This window comes from Vulpes vulpes, chromosome 2, assembly GCF_048418805.1.
Source record: "Vulpes vulpes isolate BD-2025 chromosome 2, VulVul3, whole genome shotgun sequence".
NCBI classification, from domain to species: domain Eukaryota; kingdom Metazoa; phylum Chordata; class Mammalia; order Carnivora; family Canidae; genus Vulpes; species Vulpes vulpes.
In genome coordinates, this window is record NC_132781.1 from 42657778 (window position 1) to 42673784 (window position 16007).

The following is a 16007-nucleotide window of genomic DNA, read 5'->3' on the forward strand; positions in this document are numbered from 1 at the left end:
AAGATTTTACGTGGAAACTTTTTTCAATTCCTTCAAAAAAGCATCATTTCAGTTTTCACATTGGGTTGCCCATAGTTTTAACTCCAACTGGTTTCCTTATCTAGTCCTCTCGTCCATCATTTCACCTCTCCCCAAAGACTCTACCATGTTTCAAATTCATACTTATCTCTCAAACACTGTAATCTGAAGCCTCCTAGCAAGGTAGGCTTTGTCTGTAAACCCTCAGGAAAGGCCTGACAACTCAGTGAAAACTGTTCAAACCAAGTTGGAGTACCTTGCAACACACCTTCATACTCACATTCATCTTGCCCAATTTGTTTCCTTTATTCAGCTGATTCCTATCACTTCCTTTCTTCTTTCTCCCCCAGACTGTTTCCAGCCTAGTTCCAGTATCTCAATAACCTTAAATGTTGATTTGTCTATCTTTTTTCTGGAAAGATCCCAAAAGATCAATGCAAATGAAATAGGAAAAGCAGGGAGAGGATGGAGATGGAGCTCAACTAGTTCATGGTCTCAACTTCCTGAAACAAGTCCTTGTGAAAGAGACTTAAGCCTTTTAATGCCATGGTTTATGTGTGGCACAGACCGGGTATCCCCAAAAGTTTAATGGTAAATCCATATAGCAAAGGAGGAAAAAAAAAAATCATTCTTTCTAAAAATAAGGATGGCTAGTCACTGAAATTCCAGCAGATGTGGCAGACACCTCTGTTCACCACGTCCATGCTCAAAAGACCTAGGAGCAAACTTTCTGGAATTGACCAGCAGACAGAAAGGAAGAAATGAGGTAAACAGAGGACAAAAAGTCTTTTGCCCCCTTTTAGAGAAAGATATCCCTACATTTACCAAAAAGAGCAGATGATAACAGAGCAAAACACAATTGCAGTGTAGTAAAAAGAATGTGAGCCAGACACAGCTAGATTCCTATTCTTATTTACTAGCTTTAAGAATCCAGGCAGTTACTCAACCTCTATGTTCTGTATTGTAAAATCTGTATTATTTTACTGTAAAATTGACCCTGTATCTGTGAAGATTAAAGGAGGTAAGAGCTATAATACAGCATCTAGTATTTAGCAGACAGTGAATATTGGTTCCTCTTTCTACCCCTACACCTTTATCTCAACTGCAGTTAACAAATCCAAAAAACATTTCATTGGCTATTTATTAAGCTGTATTCCTTCAGGGTCTTTGGCCATAATTAGCCAAAATCTAGTAAAAGTGAAGTGCTAGGAGAAAAGTGAAAACAGAAGAAAAGTCTGGATGCAAGTAAGGCTCCCAGCATCTCTAGAGTGATAGCAGTGACTTGTGTAGGACTCCAGGGCCAATCAGATTATGAAACAGCACACTTAATAAATGACAACATTGGTGACTAATAATGAAATTCTTTATCACTTTGGAGAAAGAGTAAAAGTCACACATTGATAATCCATGATGCCAAGCTTCTGAAGAGTAAAAATTTCCCAACGAAGAGAGGTATCTCCCTTAGTTTCTGTTTTATCAGTATGAATAAAAACATCTGCTCCTTCACCAGCAAGTCCTGTACTCAAAAAGAACTGACCGAAAGTCTGGAAGAACCACCAATTCAAGTGTGAAGGGCTAAAGCTTCCAAACACAGCCACTGTTTTCTGTCACGCATCTTCATCTCAGTGGGGACATGGCCACTGCCCAGGGAACCTGTGGCAGGGATCCCAAGGTGGAGCAGCAGCAGATGTCATGAACACTGTGTGGTAACAGTGGCTTACAGCTTCCAGGCTCATAGCTCTGCGTGATGAGCTTCTGCCTTTAACAACTCACTGGGCTTCATGAAGATGCCTTCCATGGCTTTCCAGTAGTTGTTCTGGCTTGGCTGGGCCATGCCATGTACCTCCTTTTGCCCACTAATAGGTCGACCATACTGTTCTCCTGTGACAGACAGCAGAACTTCAGTGGAAGAATGCTTGAACCGCACCTCACCATCCCTCACCCAGTAGGGCCCATTACAGAGCACAGTCCAGTCATCCAGATAATCACCTTCACCTTCCTCACCAAAAGCACTCACTTCCTGAAAGACACAAATGGTAGCAATATTAGCATGACTGACACATAGGCTTGGAAAGGAGAGGGAAAAACTAGGAAGAAAAATAAGAGGCTTTCCAGTATTTAAAAATAAACTGGGGGAAGGATGCCTGGGTGGCTCAGCAGTTGAGCGTCTGTCTTTGGCTCAGGGCATGATCCTGGTCCTGGGATCAAGTTCTGCATTGGGCTCCCCGCAAGAAGCCTGCTGCTCCCTCTCACTATCTCTCTGCCTTTCTGTGTATCACATGAATAAACAAATAAATAAAATATTTTAAAAAAGAAAAAAGTCAGCTTTTAAACAAATAAAATAAAAATAAACTGGGGAAAAACTTTTAAAATAATAAACAAACTGTGGAAAAAGATAAAAAGACACAAAGGACATGAAATCAGTTGCCCTAGGATTATGTTCCAAATACTAAGTTTGCAAGTAATCCTGTATTTGCCCTATATCTTCTCTTACAGTCTTACTCTTGCTATTTGACTTTAAATATTTCTGCCTCATCTCTTTATATTTTAGGAGACCCGGTGAGCAACACAAATTGAAAGGGGGAATGGGCTGTGGAGACTGGCAGACCTTGAATCTCCACTCCATTTCTTTCTGTGTAATTCCTTAATTTTCTCCTCTAAAAACTGATGACAGTATCACCTTTACAATAATTTTGAGAACTAAATGAAGTGACAGAATAAATAACAGCAGAGTCCTTCCACTTGTCTTTTAATCCCATTACCCTTAAGGCCAAATATTCAGTTTCTACTGCAATAAAAAAGTTATAGAGTATTTCAGAAATAAATAAATACATGCTAAGCTATATAAACTATATAATTTTAAATATATTTTTATTGGGCACCTGGGTGGCTCAGTGGTTGAGCATCTGCCTTTGGCTCAGGTCATGATCCCGGGGTCCTGGGACCGAGTCCCACATCAGGCTCCCTGCAGGAAGCCTGCTTCTCCCTCTGCCTATGTCTCTGCCTCTCCAAGTGTTTCTCGCGAATAAATAAATAAAATCTTAAAAAATAATAAAATAAAGATATTTTTATTTTTTATTAATTCTTTTTTTTGGTAAAGATTTTATTTATTTATTCATAGAAACAGAGAGAGAGAGGGGGGCAGAGGCACAGGCAGAGGGAGAAGCAGGCTCCCTGCAGGGAGCCTGACTTGGGACTCGATCCAGGGACCCCAGGCTGCAGGTGGCGCTAAACCGCTGTGCAGGGGGGGGGGGGGGGGGCTATTTTTATTTTTTTGAGCAAGAGAGAGAGCACAAGCTAGGGGAGAGGCAGACAGACGGGGAGAAGCAGACTCCCTGCTGAGCAGGGAGCCGTATGTAGAGCTGGATCTCAGGACCCTGGGATCATGACCTGAGCCAAAGGCAGATGCTTAACGGACTGAACCACCCAGGTATCCTCCAAAAACCTTTGTTAAGTCTGATCTAATCGTAACAAAAACATCAGACAAATCCCGAGAGGAGCACCCTATAATATACCTGACCAGCATTCCTCAAAACCGTCAAGGTCATCAAAAAGAAGAGTTTGAGAAACTATTACACCTAAAAGAAGCCTGAGGAGACATGACAACTAAATGTAATATGATATCCTGGATGTGCTCCTGGAACAGAAAAAGTACAGTTGGTAAAAATTAGGAAATCAAAATAAACTGTGGAATTTAGCTGATAACAATGTATCAATACTGCTTTATAAACTGAAGAAAATTTACCATACTAACATAAGATGCTAATAGGAAAAACCACGTGCAAAGTGGGGGTGGGAGGGAAGCAGTCATTAAGGGCTATCTCCTAAAACCTCAAGGCTTAAAAAAAATGGCATAATATTAGGAGGCCTGGCTGGCTCAGTAGGTAGAGTATGTGATTATTGATCTCGAGGTGCTGAGTTCAAACCCCACATTGGGCACTGAGCTTATTTTTTTTTAATTAATTAAAAAATAAAAATTAAGGGATGCCTGGGTGGCTCAGCGGTTGAGCATCTGCCTTCAGCTCAGGGCGTGATCCTGGGGTCTGGGGATCAAGTCCCATATCGGGCTCCCTGCAAGGAGCCTGCTTCTCCCTGGGCCTATGTCTCTGCCTCTTTCTCTGTTTCTCTCATGAATAACATCTTTAGAAAAAAGAAATTTTTTTTAAATTAAAAAGTGGCATAATACTAATTCATTTTCCTAATGTGGCTAGTTGGCATCATTTAAAATAATCTTTTTAAATCTTTTTTTTATTTTTATTTTTTTTTATTTAAAGATTTATTTTTATTTTATGATAGAGAGAGAGAGAGACAGACAGGCAGAGGGAGAAGCAGGCTCCATGCCAGGAGCCTGACGCGGGACTCGATCCCAGGACCGCACCCTGGGCCAAAGGCAGGCGCAAAACCGCTGAGCCACCCAGGGATCCCCTCTTTTTAAATCTTTTATTTATTGATTCAGGAGAGACACAGAGACAGAGGCAGAGACATAGGCAGAGGGAGAATCAGGCTCCATGCAGGGAGCCCGATGTGGGACTTGATCCTGGAACTCTGGGATCATGCCCTGAGCCAAAGGCAAATGCTCAACCACTGAGCCACCCAGGCATCCCTAAAATAATAATTTTTATTCAAAATTTAGAAAACGTTTATTACAAGTATAGTTGACACACATTGTTCTAGCAGTTTCAGGTGTACAACATTGTGATTCAACACGTCTATACATTATGCTATGTTCACCGCAAGTATAGCTACCACTGCTCACTATACAATGCTTTTACAATTATCACCAACTACATCCCTATGCTGTACCTTTTATCCCTGTGACTTCTTCATTCCATAGCTAGAAGCCTGTTATCTCCCATTCCCCTTCATCCATTCTGCCCATCTCCCCAATCCGTTCCTCTCTGACAACCGTCAGTTTGTTCTCTAATAGGTCTGATTCTGCTTTTTGCTTGTTCATTTGTTTTCTTAGATTCCATATATAAATGAAGTCATATGGTATTTGTCTGACTTATTTCACTTAGCCTAGTACCTTCTAGGTCCATCCATGTTGTCACAAATGGCAAAATCTCATTATTTTTTTATAGCTGAGTAATATTCTGTTGCATATATATGTATACACCATATTTTCCTCACCCATTAATCTATTGATGTACACTTAGGTTGTTTCCATATCTTGGCTATTGTAAATAATGCTGCAATAAACATAGTGGTGCGTTTATCTTTCCAAATCCATGTTTTCATTTTCTCTAATACTTAGTACTAGAATTATTGGATCATATATTTCCATTTTTAATTTTTTGAGGAACCTCCATACTGTTTTTCACAGTGGCTGCACCAATTTACATTCCTACCAACAGTGCACAAGGGTTCCCTTTTCTCCACATCCTCGCCAACACTTGTTATTTCTTGTTTTTTGATTGTAGCTATTCTGTAAGGTATAAGGTAATATCTTACTATGGTATTGATTTGCATTTCCCTGATGATTAGTGATGTTGAACATCTTTTTCTATGTCAACATTGGGTTTCTTTACTGCAGAATTTATCAAGATGACTTATGATATGCTAACACATACCTTTTGTCTTTCCTCATTTCTTGATTTCATCTAGATGTAAAGTCTATTTTGACCAGAAACAATTTCCTTCACACTTATGAGACAAAGCCATTCTCCAGGTCTGCACACACAAAAAAGAGTATCTACACCTTGAAAAGAAAGGGCTAAGAACCAAAATATTAGACAACTCAACTGAGTTATGCACAGGGCATCAATGATCCACAGGATGCCATCTCACCTGGTTTCCAGAGAGAGGTGAGGTGAAGTGGTGACTATGAAGGTTTCGGCCAGTGTTGACATGTGTTAGCCGGATGGGCTGGCCACATCTGATGGGGGTTCCTCTCTCACACACTGTAGCTGTTTTCCCCCGTATCCTCCAGTAACTATTGCTGTCATCCACAGAGGTTACACCTGTCACTGACTGCTGCCCACTACCTGCAGTTCAAAAAAAAAAAAAGGTAAAGAAAGGAGAGTGAGTTCAACCTAATCCCTCTCTTTCCTAAGGCCAATAATGTGTCCTGTGTCATAAAACAGGTTTGAAGGAGTGGAGAGAGGAAACTCTATGCTTGAAATTTTTTCATCTACAGCATTTAAAAATTATGTGAAAAATAATAATGTTTATATTTCATATAGTACACATACTTAAATATATCATGTTATTACAATAATACATAAACATTATTTTCTGATAAATTATACTTAAGACTGTATTATATCAGAAAACTAAGAATTTGCATCAAAGGGCACTAAATAAATTAACTTATATCCATTTTTTTTGAAACACAAGTATTAGTCACCTATATACAATAACCTGGATAGCCCCTGGTATATGTCAGGTGTTTAATCACATAATATAAGTATGTTTAATATTATTCAATGCTTACTATGTATTACAATCAAAACCTTGTCACATTTCACAATAAAAAGGAGACCAGCTTTTGCTTTTGCTGTCAACTTTAATCCAAGCAATTAATCACTGCAGGTCCTGAATTCCCCATAAGTGATCTATCAATAGGTTATAAAAGTATTTATAAGGGGACATCTGGGTGGCTCAGCAGTTGAGTGTCTGCCTTCAGCTCAGGGTGTGATCCTGGGGTCCTGGGATTGAGTCCCACATCGGGCTCCCTGTATGGAGCCTGCTTCTCCCTCTGCCTATGTCTCTGCCTCTCTCTGTGTGTCTCATGAATGAATGAATGAATAAATAAATAAATAAATAAATGAATCTTTAAAAAAAGGGGGGGTATTTATGGGGATCCCTGGGTGGCTCAGCGGTTTAGCACCTGCCTCCAGCCCAGGGCATGGTCCTGGAGTCCGGGGATCGAGTCCTGCATCAGGCTCCTGCATGGAGCCTGCTTCTTCCTCTCCCTGTGTCTCTGTCTGCCTGCCTCTCTCTCTCTCTGTCTCATGAAAAAATAAATCTTAAAAAAAAAAAAAAGTGTTTGTAAGTCCTCTAAATTTGGTTAATACTGGGATCCCTGGGTGGCGCAGCGGTTTGGCGCCTGCCTTTGGCCCAGGGCGCGATCCTGGAGACCCGGGATCGAATCCCACGTTGGGTTCCCGGTGCATGGAGCCTGCTTCTCCCTCTGCCTGTGTCTCTGCCTCTCTCTATCTCTCTGTGACTATCATAAATAAATAAAAATTAAAAAAAAAATTAAAAAAAAAAATTGGTTAATACTGCTTAAAGAGGTACAATTCTTCATGTTAAAAGGCACCAAATTAGGGCAGCCAAGGTAGCTCAGCAGTTTAGCACCTGTCTTTGGCCCAGGGCATGATCCTGGAGTCCCGGGATCAAGTACCGCATCAGGCTCCCTGCATGGAGCCTGCTTCTCCCTCTGCCTATATCTCTGCCTCTCTCTCTCTCTCTCTCATGAATGAATAAATCTTAAAAAAAAAAAAAAAAAAAAAGCACCAAGTCAAACACATAGCTACAGGCTTAAAAAGAAAAAGGAAAATATACAAATAATAATTGGTAGTAGTCAGCTAATGTGTACTGAGCACTTTCTAAATGTGAGATATCAATCCAAACCTTTTGCCTGAATATTCTTATTTGATACATGTATATATTCTCTAAAGTAGGTATTATTATCATCCCCAATTTACACTGGAATATCAGAAAAGCTGAATAGTACACCCATGGTCACACAGCATCAAGAGACAGCGCTGGGGTTTGAACCTAGATAGCCCAACTCTAGAACTCCCACAAAGCTTTACTTTCTGTCGTTATATCAGAAAGACTACTCTCTCATATAAACTCTGGGGAGGGATCCCTGGGTGGCGCAGCGGTTTGGCGCCTGACTTTGGCCCAGGGGCGCGATCCTGGAGACCTGGGATCGAATCCCACGTCAGCTCTTGGTGCACGGAGCTTGCTTCTCCCTCTCTGCCTGTGTCTCTGCCCCTCTCTCTCTCTCTGTGACTATCATAAATAAATAAAATTAAAAAAAAAAAAAAAAACTCTGGGGATATTCTATTCCCTAAGTCTTCATCTACTACTCAATTCTTTAAAGGCACTTGACAGGGGCCCCTGGGTAGTTCAGTGGTTGAGTGTCTGCCTTTGGGTCAGGTCATGATCCCAGGGTCTGAGATCGAGTCCCTTACCAGGTTCCCTGCAGGGTGCCGGTGTCTCTCATGAATCAATAAATAAAATCTAAAAAAATAAATAAAGGCACTTGACACTTTCCTTGTTACTCTCTCCTTTTTTTTTTTTTTTTTAAGATTTTATTTATTTATCCATAGAGACACAGAGAGAGAGAGAGAGAGAGAGAGAGAGAGAGAGAGAGAGAGGCAGAAGCACAGGCAGAGGGAGAAGCAGGCTCCATGCAGGGAGCCTGACGTGGGACTCGATCCAGGGTCCCCAGGATCAAACCCCGGGCTGCAGGCGGCGCTAAACCGCTGCACCACTGGGGCTGCCCTGTTACTCTCTCCTGTTCTTCCTGGCTTTGCCTTCAGTCTGCCTGGCCCCACCTGACAGCCTTTTAATGACACCTTTCACACTTAACACATTACACCTTGCACCACAATTATATGGGTGAACGTCTGTAGCCAACCTACCAGCTTCTCTCTATTGCCTCTTCCACTCAGCTCACAATAAGTTTGTTACATCTTAAAAAAAAAAAAAAAAAGAGGCAAACCCAGCCTCCTTCCTTACTTCTTGGTTATTGCCTTACAGCTCACTTGGTTCTGGGTTATTATCATGTATCATTAGATTACAGTCCATACTTTGTGTCTTCTATTTTTTCAGTTTTATTCAACCCTTGACTTCCTCTCCCCATGATTCAGAGATCAGACAGCAGATGGGACTGCATTCAGAGTGGTATGGCTGTAGACTCCTCTCCCACCCTTAAACATTGGGATCACTCAGACTTTAGTCCTTATCCATATATATATATATATATATATTTTTTTTTTTAAGATTTTATTTGCTTGAGAGAATGAGCAGAGGGAGAAGCAGACTCCCTGCAGTCAGCCTGATGCGGGGCTCGATCACAGGACCCCAGGATCATGACCTGAGCTGCAGGCAGATGGCTCAACCCACTGATCCACCCAGGTGCCCCTTAAATACTTACTGATTGGAGATCAGGACAAAAGCATTTATACATGCTTCAACAGGTTTTTCAAGTGATTCAAATTGACACCAGATTGAGAACCACAGTTCATTCTGGGCAATCGCAGGTACTCTACCCACATCTTCAGTTCCCCCCACCCCTAGTACAATGATGTACTTAACTCTACCTCAGGCTCAGCACAGATCTCTTTTGAGCTCCAGACCGAATCTGGTTCTCAAATCTAGCTGCCCATTACAAGCACCGGAAGTTTTCAAATCTACAGATTCCTATTGTCAGACCTCTCTCCCACACTGATTTAGTAGAATCAAACTAGGAAACTAGATCAAGTTAAAAAGCAACAAGCTAGACACACAGCAGGTATTCACTGAATGGCTGCTAGGATTATAAGACATCCCAAGGACAACAACTCAGTTCCTTTTCTAGTCTAACTGGTCAGACATGTTCTGAGAATCATAAACCACAGACTAGCCCCCATGCTCTCTTAGCTAATAGCATCATCAGTCATCTAAGATAGAAATCTAGCAATGATCCTAGATGCATTGCGTATCCTCACTAACTTCTCTCTTGTCAGTTGTTTTCCTGTAATTTGCTAACTGGCTCACTATTGTATCTCCTGTGTCTAGAACAATATTAGGGACATAATAAGAGTTTATTAAACCTACACTGAATGAATGAACGGGTCAACAAACTGCTAAATTATAAATGAACCCACAAACCAAGCATTTTAATTTCCTATGTTATAAAGCCCTCTAAGCGGTTTCCTCTCAAATTCCAATGAGTGCTTAAAATTCTTACAAGTAGGGTAAAGTCTGAATAAAAAGAGGCCAGAGAAAGAGTTGAAGACCGAGTTTAAGATGCAAAACAGCTAGAATAGAAAGATATAGTCAAAGAGTGAGGTCCTGGAGTTCAAGACTTCATTGGTACAGCACTTACTGTAATTTTCTACATGTCTGTCTCTCCCGCACTGAGTAGTGCCACCCTGGAGTAGCTGAAAGCAGGGTTTGAAACTGGACAGATTTGGTTCGAACCCCGCCTCTGTCATTCACTAGCTGCAAGGCTCTGAGCATGCGATTTGAGTTTGTTTCCTCATCTGTAAAATGAGGATAACAATCGTCTCTACCTCGTAGGAATGTTATAAATCCTAAAAAGTATATGTGTAATGTGCCCGATACGTAGCTCACCGGATAGAAGCTGGTACTACGCGCAATTCTCCGCCTCTAGATCTCAGGAATCTCCACCGGGCTCCTCTAACCTTCCCAAACCACACCCCTCAGATCTTCTCTTGGCTCCGCCCCCTCCGGAGCCTACCAGGCCTTCCCAGCCCACCCGAACCCGGGAGGCAGTACCTGACCCATAGCGCACGTCGTGTGAGTGCAATCGCACGTTGTGGCGCGTATTGAGTAGCTTCACCACAGAGCCGCATGTAACGACAGCCAGATTGGACGCCCCCACAGCATTCCACAAACCTCCCAACAACAGTAGCGACACCACAGCCATCCTAACTGTAGCGCACAGCCCCTAATCTTCGAAGAAAACTCGGCCCCTCCCCGGAACCGGAAGCTGCGGACGGAACCACAGAGAGGAGGAAATGAGAAAGCCCTCGTCTAGTCTTTATGGTTCCTTTGGCTAGAGCGGCCTGAGGAAGCCGCGAGGCCTGACGTTTCCGATCCCGAAGCTCTGTTCCCAAGTGTCTGTGACACTTACCTTCCTGAACCGCTACGGCAAGTATTCGCGTCCTCCCAAACGAAGCCCCGAGAGCCGGGTGAGAGAAGAGAGAGCAAGAAAGAGCCCGCCCACTCCCAGTGACAGGGAGCCGGAAGTGACGTAGCACGTTGACGCAGCAGCGGCGGCGGTGGCGGCGGAGGGGCCGTGCGGTGGGTCCGTACTATCCTTTCCCAGTCTCGGTTCGACGACTCCATTTTCCTCGGTGGGGGCTTAGCGCACCGAAGTAGCGGCGGCTCAAGGCAGGTAAAGTTCGAACTGGAAAGCGTGTTCCTCTAAACCGGTCAGGTGAGGAACCAGGCTCCTAGGGCCTGGTCCCGTAAGAGAAGAGGTATTGGGGAGCCGTATGCGGGAAGAAGGGGGCCCTCCGGGCCTTCTCTGCTCTATGAGGGGAAAAGGAGAAGGAAACCAGAGTAGTTGCCTAGAGTCTCAGAGCTTTTCCCAACCCTATGCTACCCGAAACCCGTGAATTGGGTGCCCTGTTGTATCAACAAGCTTCCTGGGATTCCGTCCTTCTCCCGAGAGCTAGTGAAAATTGGGCCACGCCAAAGGATTGGGAATGGAAGGACTTGGGCTTCTGAGTCAGGATCAGGTGACCGAATTTTTTTGTTCTGGTGGTGTTAAATTTACGGATCTTACAGCAGCTCGGCCATCAGGCTACAGGGCGATGCCAGATACCATCTTTTTCGGTATTGTTAAAAATAAGATTAGAACTTTTTATAGATGGTTGCCTCCATCAGTCGCCTACCACAAACATCAGAATAGGCTATTAAGTCAAAGCTTCATTTTCTTCCAGTTTCTGCCTTTCTCTCCAGGCAATCCCTTGCTGGAGCAGTTCGTTCCTTTTGGTGGTTTCAAGAAGTGATACTTATTTTTCTTTAAGAGGAGGCCTAAGCTCTCTGATAATATGTCCATGGAAATTCACTGTAATATCAGAAGTAGCAAGGGAGTATTGAGTTACACCGCTGCTATTAACGAACATAGTGTAAACAGTTTTGAATTTGGTTAATTTCTTCGAGAAAAAAAAAAAGCCTACTTGCACTGTTTATTTGGAAGTCACTGGTTCTAAAGTGTATTGATTACAAAAGTATGATTGCTTCCTTATCCTCTGAATTTAGATCCCTTTTCTATCACTTGTGTCCCTTCAGCCAGTACAAATACATTCTTCTTTAGCTGGCTTGTATGGCTACAAGATAAGATAAGCATAGTTACTCCCTAAGAGGTTTAAATCTCATTTAGAGGTTAATCACGTTTAGAAGTGGTGCAGTCTAGAGAGGCTCAGTCACGTTTCACAGTTCTCCCTCAGTAGCCCTTCACAAGAAGGGGCTATACTGGAAACGGTCTTTGGAGGCAAGTAAATTTGCCCTTGGTCTTATGTTCTTGATCTCAGTAAGTGGCACTGTGATCAGGACCCTGTGTAAAGTCCTTGGATTCTTCCTATTATTCTCCAGTAAAATCAATCACCCAGTCCTACCTTGCCATAGAAACCTGTTCCCATGACATACACATTATGTTCTGGCATCCCCCTTATCCCCCTCCAACTATCCTCCTACTTTTTTGATTTCCCTTCAAAGTCAGATTTCTCTGTGTGTCAACTTTCTTGAATTTTATTCATTCTTCAGACTCTACTAGTCTGGTATCTCTTATAACCATTTGGTTGAAATTTTTCTGGTCAAGGTTACCAATGATTTCTGTATTGTTAAATATCATGGATACTTTGTTCTTTCCTCAATCCCTGAAATATGCAACACAGTTTACTCTTGTCCTGCAACTTTCTTCTCTTGGTTTCATTGACACTTCACTACTGAATTGTCTCCATTTCTCTGGTTGCTCCTTCTCAGTCTCCTTTGCTAGGCATTTTTGCTATCTACCTAGTTTCTAAGTGTTGAATTTCCTTCAGAGTTTAATCTTGGGCTCTCTGCCTACTTCCTTTAGGTGATCCAGTTTCATGGCTTTAATTATCATCTGAAAGCTGGCACCTGTCAAGTTCAAATCTCTAGCCAGCCTTTTCCATATTCAAGAATCCATACACAGAATGCCTGTTTAATAGCTCCACTTGGATGTCTCTCAGACATCCCAAACCTAACATCATAATAAAAAGAACATTTTAACTTTTTTCTTTTAAAGATTTTATTTACTTATTCATGAGAGACAGAGAGGGAGGCAGAGATACAGGCAGAGGGAGAAGCAGGCTCCCTGCAGGAGCCTGATGCCAGACTCAATCCGGGACCCCGGGATCACCCCTGAGTCAAAGGCAGATGTTCAGCCATTGAGCCACCCAGGCGCCCCTCAAAAAGAACATCTTAGTTTTTGCATCATTCCAAACCTGGTTTGTACTGTCTGACTAGTACTCTCGTCCACATGGTACCAAGGCCAGACCTCTGAGAATCCTCTGGGATTCTTTTCCCTTGCTATCCTTCTCCCCAAGTCTTTTGGTAAGTCCTGTCACTTCTTCCAAAATATATTTCATTTTTTTTAAAGATTTTTTATTTATTTATTCGTAGAGACACAGAGAGAGAGAGAGAGGCAGAGACACAGGCAGAGGGAGAAGCAGGCTCCATGCAGGGAGCCCGACGTGGGACTCGATCCAGGGTCTCCAGGATCATGCCCTAGGCTGCAGGCGGCGCTAAACGCTGCGCCACCAGGGCTGCCCCCAAAATATATTTCTAATCTGTTTTCTGTTCTCTGCTTCTATCCTATTCCAAACCACCATCATCTTTTGCCTGCAACAGTGGTATCCTCAGTTTTTCCTGTTTTCATCCAGATCCCACTGCAGTTCATTTTGGAGGTAGCTGGTCAGTCTAATCATATCACCTTGCTTTAAACACTCCAGTGGTTTTCCATGGCCTTCAGAGCGTCCCCTTAAACAGGCCCCTCCTGCAACTCTACTACCTTCACCATTCTCTGGTCACATTGTCCTTGGGACATTGCCTACCATATGCCAAGTTCTTGCCCACCTTTTCTACTAGGAATCTCTTCCTCTGGCTCTTGATACCACATCCTACTCATTGTTGACATCAGCCTAAACTCACCCTCTCAGATATGAGGGTATTTATTTCCTTCCTTGTAATTACACCAGGTTTATTTTGTTTGTGGTTTGTCTCTTACACCAGAATACAAGTATTCTAGGAACAAGGACTTTTGTTTTCTACATGCTTGACATGTAAGCACTTATTAAATAAATCTTTGCTGAATTACCAAGTAAACTAAGACAGTTCTGTTCAAAATCCTACAGGGGGGACGCCTGGGTGGCTCAGTTCTTGAGCACCTGCCTTCGGCCCGGGGCATGATCCTGGAGTTCCAGGATCAGGTTCCCACATCAGGCTCCCTACATGGAGCCTGGTTGTCTCTGCCTCTCTGTGTGTGTGTCTCTCATGAATAAATAAAATCTTAAAAAATAAAATAAAATAAAGCCCTATAGGCATTTCCCAGCACCTTTTAGGGTCCAAAATCTTTAACTTACCCTATCAAGATCCTTAGAGCTTCACTCCAACTCATTATGAACCTTTCTTCCTCTCTCTAGTCAAACTGGCTCTCACTGTCCCTGCTACAGCATATCCTGAGGCTTCTGCTGGAAGTACTCTTCTCCAATACCACTACTCCTCACATGACCACCAAAGAAGCCAGTTCCTTGGCTAATTCCTCCACAATCTTACAGTCGTTATTTAAAGTCACTTCCTCGGGGGTCCCTGGATGGCTCAGTGGTTTGGCGCCTGCCTGTGGCCCAGGGCATAATCCTGCAGTCCCGGGATCGAGTCCCACATCAGGTTCCCTGCACGGAACCTGCTTCTCCCTCTGCCTGTGTCTCTGCCTCTCTCTCTGTGTCTCTCATGAATAAATAAAGTCTTTAAAAATAAATCAATAAATAAAAATAAAGTCACTTCCTCAAAACCAGATTGGAGTCCACTCTTACAGGCTCCTATGGTACCTTGATCATCAATTCTTTCAATTACTCCTTTAGTTCTAGATCAGGGGTCAGTAAACTAAAGCTCCTTGGCTAAATAGGCCACTCCCATTTATTTACATATCATCAGTGTTCAGTTTTGTGCTACAGTGGCAGATCTGGTCCTCTGGTTTAATGACCCCTGTGCTAGGGCAGGAACTATATATTCCCCAGTGTGTGTGGCAGAAGACTCAGTAACTTATTCCCTCCCTGTGTTGCAGGGATTCTGATTCTGGTTACGTATTTCAGTTTCTGCTCCTCTTTTGTCCTTATTCTGCAAGGAAACGTGGAAAGAAAAGAGATAACTCATATTTTTAAATAATTACTTATGTAAGTCATCGTCAACAATAATGTTTTTTATACTGTTATTAAAAAAATCATAAGATTGTTATTTCCTTTTTTTTTTTTTAAGATTTTATTTATTTATTCATGAGAGACACAGAGAGAGAGAGAGAGGCGCAGAGACACAGGCAGAGGGAGAAGCAGGCTCCACGCAAGGAGCCCAATGTGGGACTCGATCCTGGGTCTCCAGGATCACACCCCGGGCTGCAGGCGGCCCTAAACCACTGTGCCACCGGGGCTGCCCAAAATTATTATTTCCTATAAATGTGGTGTGCATATTAAAATGACAATAGGTAGAGTAACTTTTTCTGTATATTTTTCAAGTAATCTCTATACCCAACATGGGACTTGAACTCACAACCCTGGGATGAGGAGTAGAGTTGCATGCTTTACTGACTGAGCCAGCCAGGCACCCCCTAACGTTTTCTTTATTTTAACATCTTGATTTGGTTTGATTAGGATTTTTCTTAAGGAGCACTACTAAAGTTTAAAAACTTGTCTGGGGGACGCCTAGGTGGGTCAGTGGTTGAGTGTCTGCCTTCAGCTCGTGGTGTGGTCCTGGGATCGAGTCCCACAGGCTCCCCTCAAGGAGCCTGCTTCTCCCTCGTGTCTCTGCCTCTCTGTGTCTCTCATGAATAAATAAAATCTTAAAAATAAATAAAAACTTGTCTAAAGTAGATTCTGAATACTTCATGTATTAAACTTTCAGGTTTTTGGGGTTTTTTTGTTTTTTTGTTTTTTTTTAATTTTTTTTTTTTTTAATTTATTTATGATAGTCACAGAGAGAGAGAGGCAGAGACACAGGCAGAGGGAGAAGCAGGCTCCACGCACCGGGAGCCCAATGTGGGATTCGATCCCGGGTCTCCAGGA

At 42.7% G+C, this 16007-nt stretch overlaps 2 protein-coding genes across 3 annotated transcripts in view; one reads left to right on the forward strand and one right to left on the reverse strand.

The window, feature by feature from the left end:
* Nucleotides 1-1141: 1141 nt before the first annotated feature.
* On the reverse strand, nt 1142-10701 carry SDF2 (stromal cell derived factor 2). The gene is made up of 3 exons (XM_026016195.2): nt 10477-10701; nt 5806-6002; nt 1142-2038 (listed from the first exon to the last, which is right to left on the reverse strand). Exons 1-3 carry the CDS (start codon nt 10625-10627, stop codon nt 1751-1753), a joined length of 636 nt encoding a protein of 211 aa, XP_025871980.1. The 5' UTR covers nt 10628-10701; the 3' UTR covers nt 1142-1750.
* SUPT6H (SPT6 homolog, histone chaperone and transcription elongation factor) overlaps nt 10573-16007 on the forward strand; it is a 36350-nt gene continuing 30915 nt past the window's right edge. Inside the window, exon 1 of one of the 2 annotated variants that reach the window (XM_026016188.2) lies at nt 10573-11098. The gene's annotated coding sequence lies outside the window, so the exon portion shown is untranslated. The remainder of the gene's footprint in view (nt 11099-16007) is intronic. The other variant, XM_026016189.2, reaches the window with a different exon arrangement.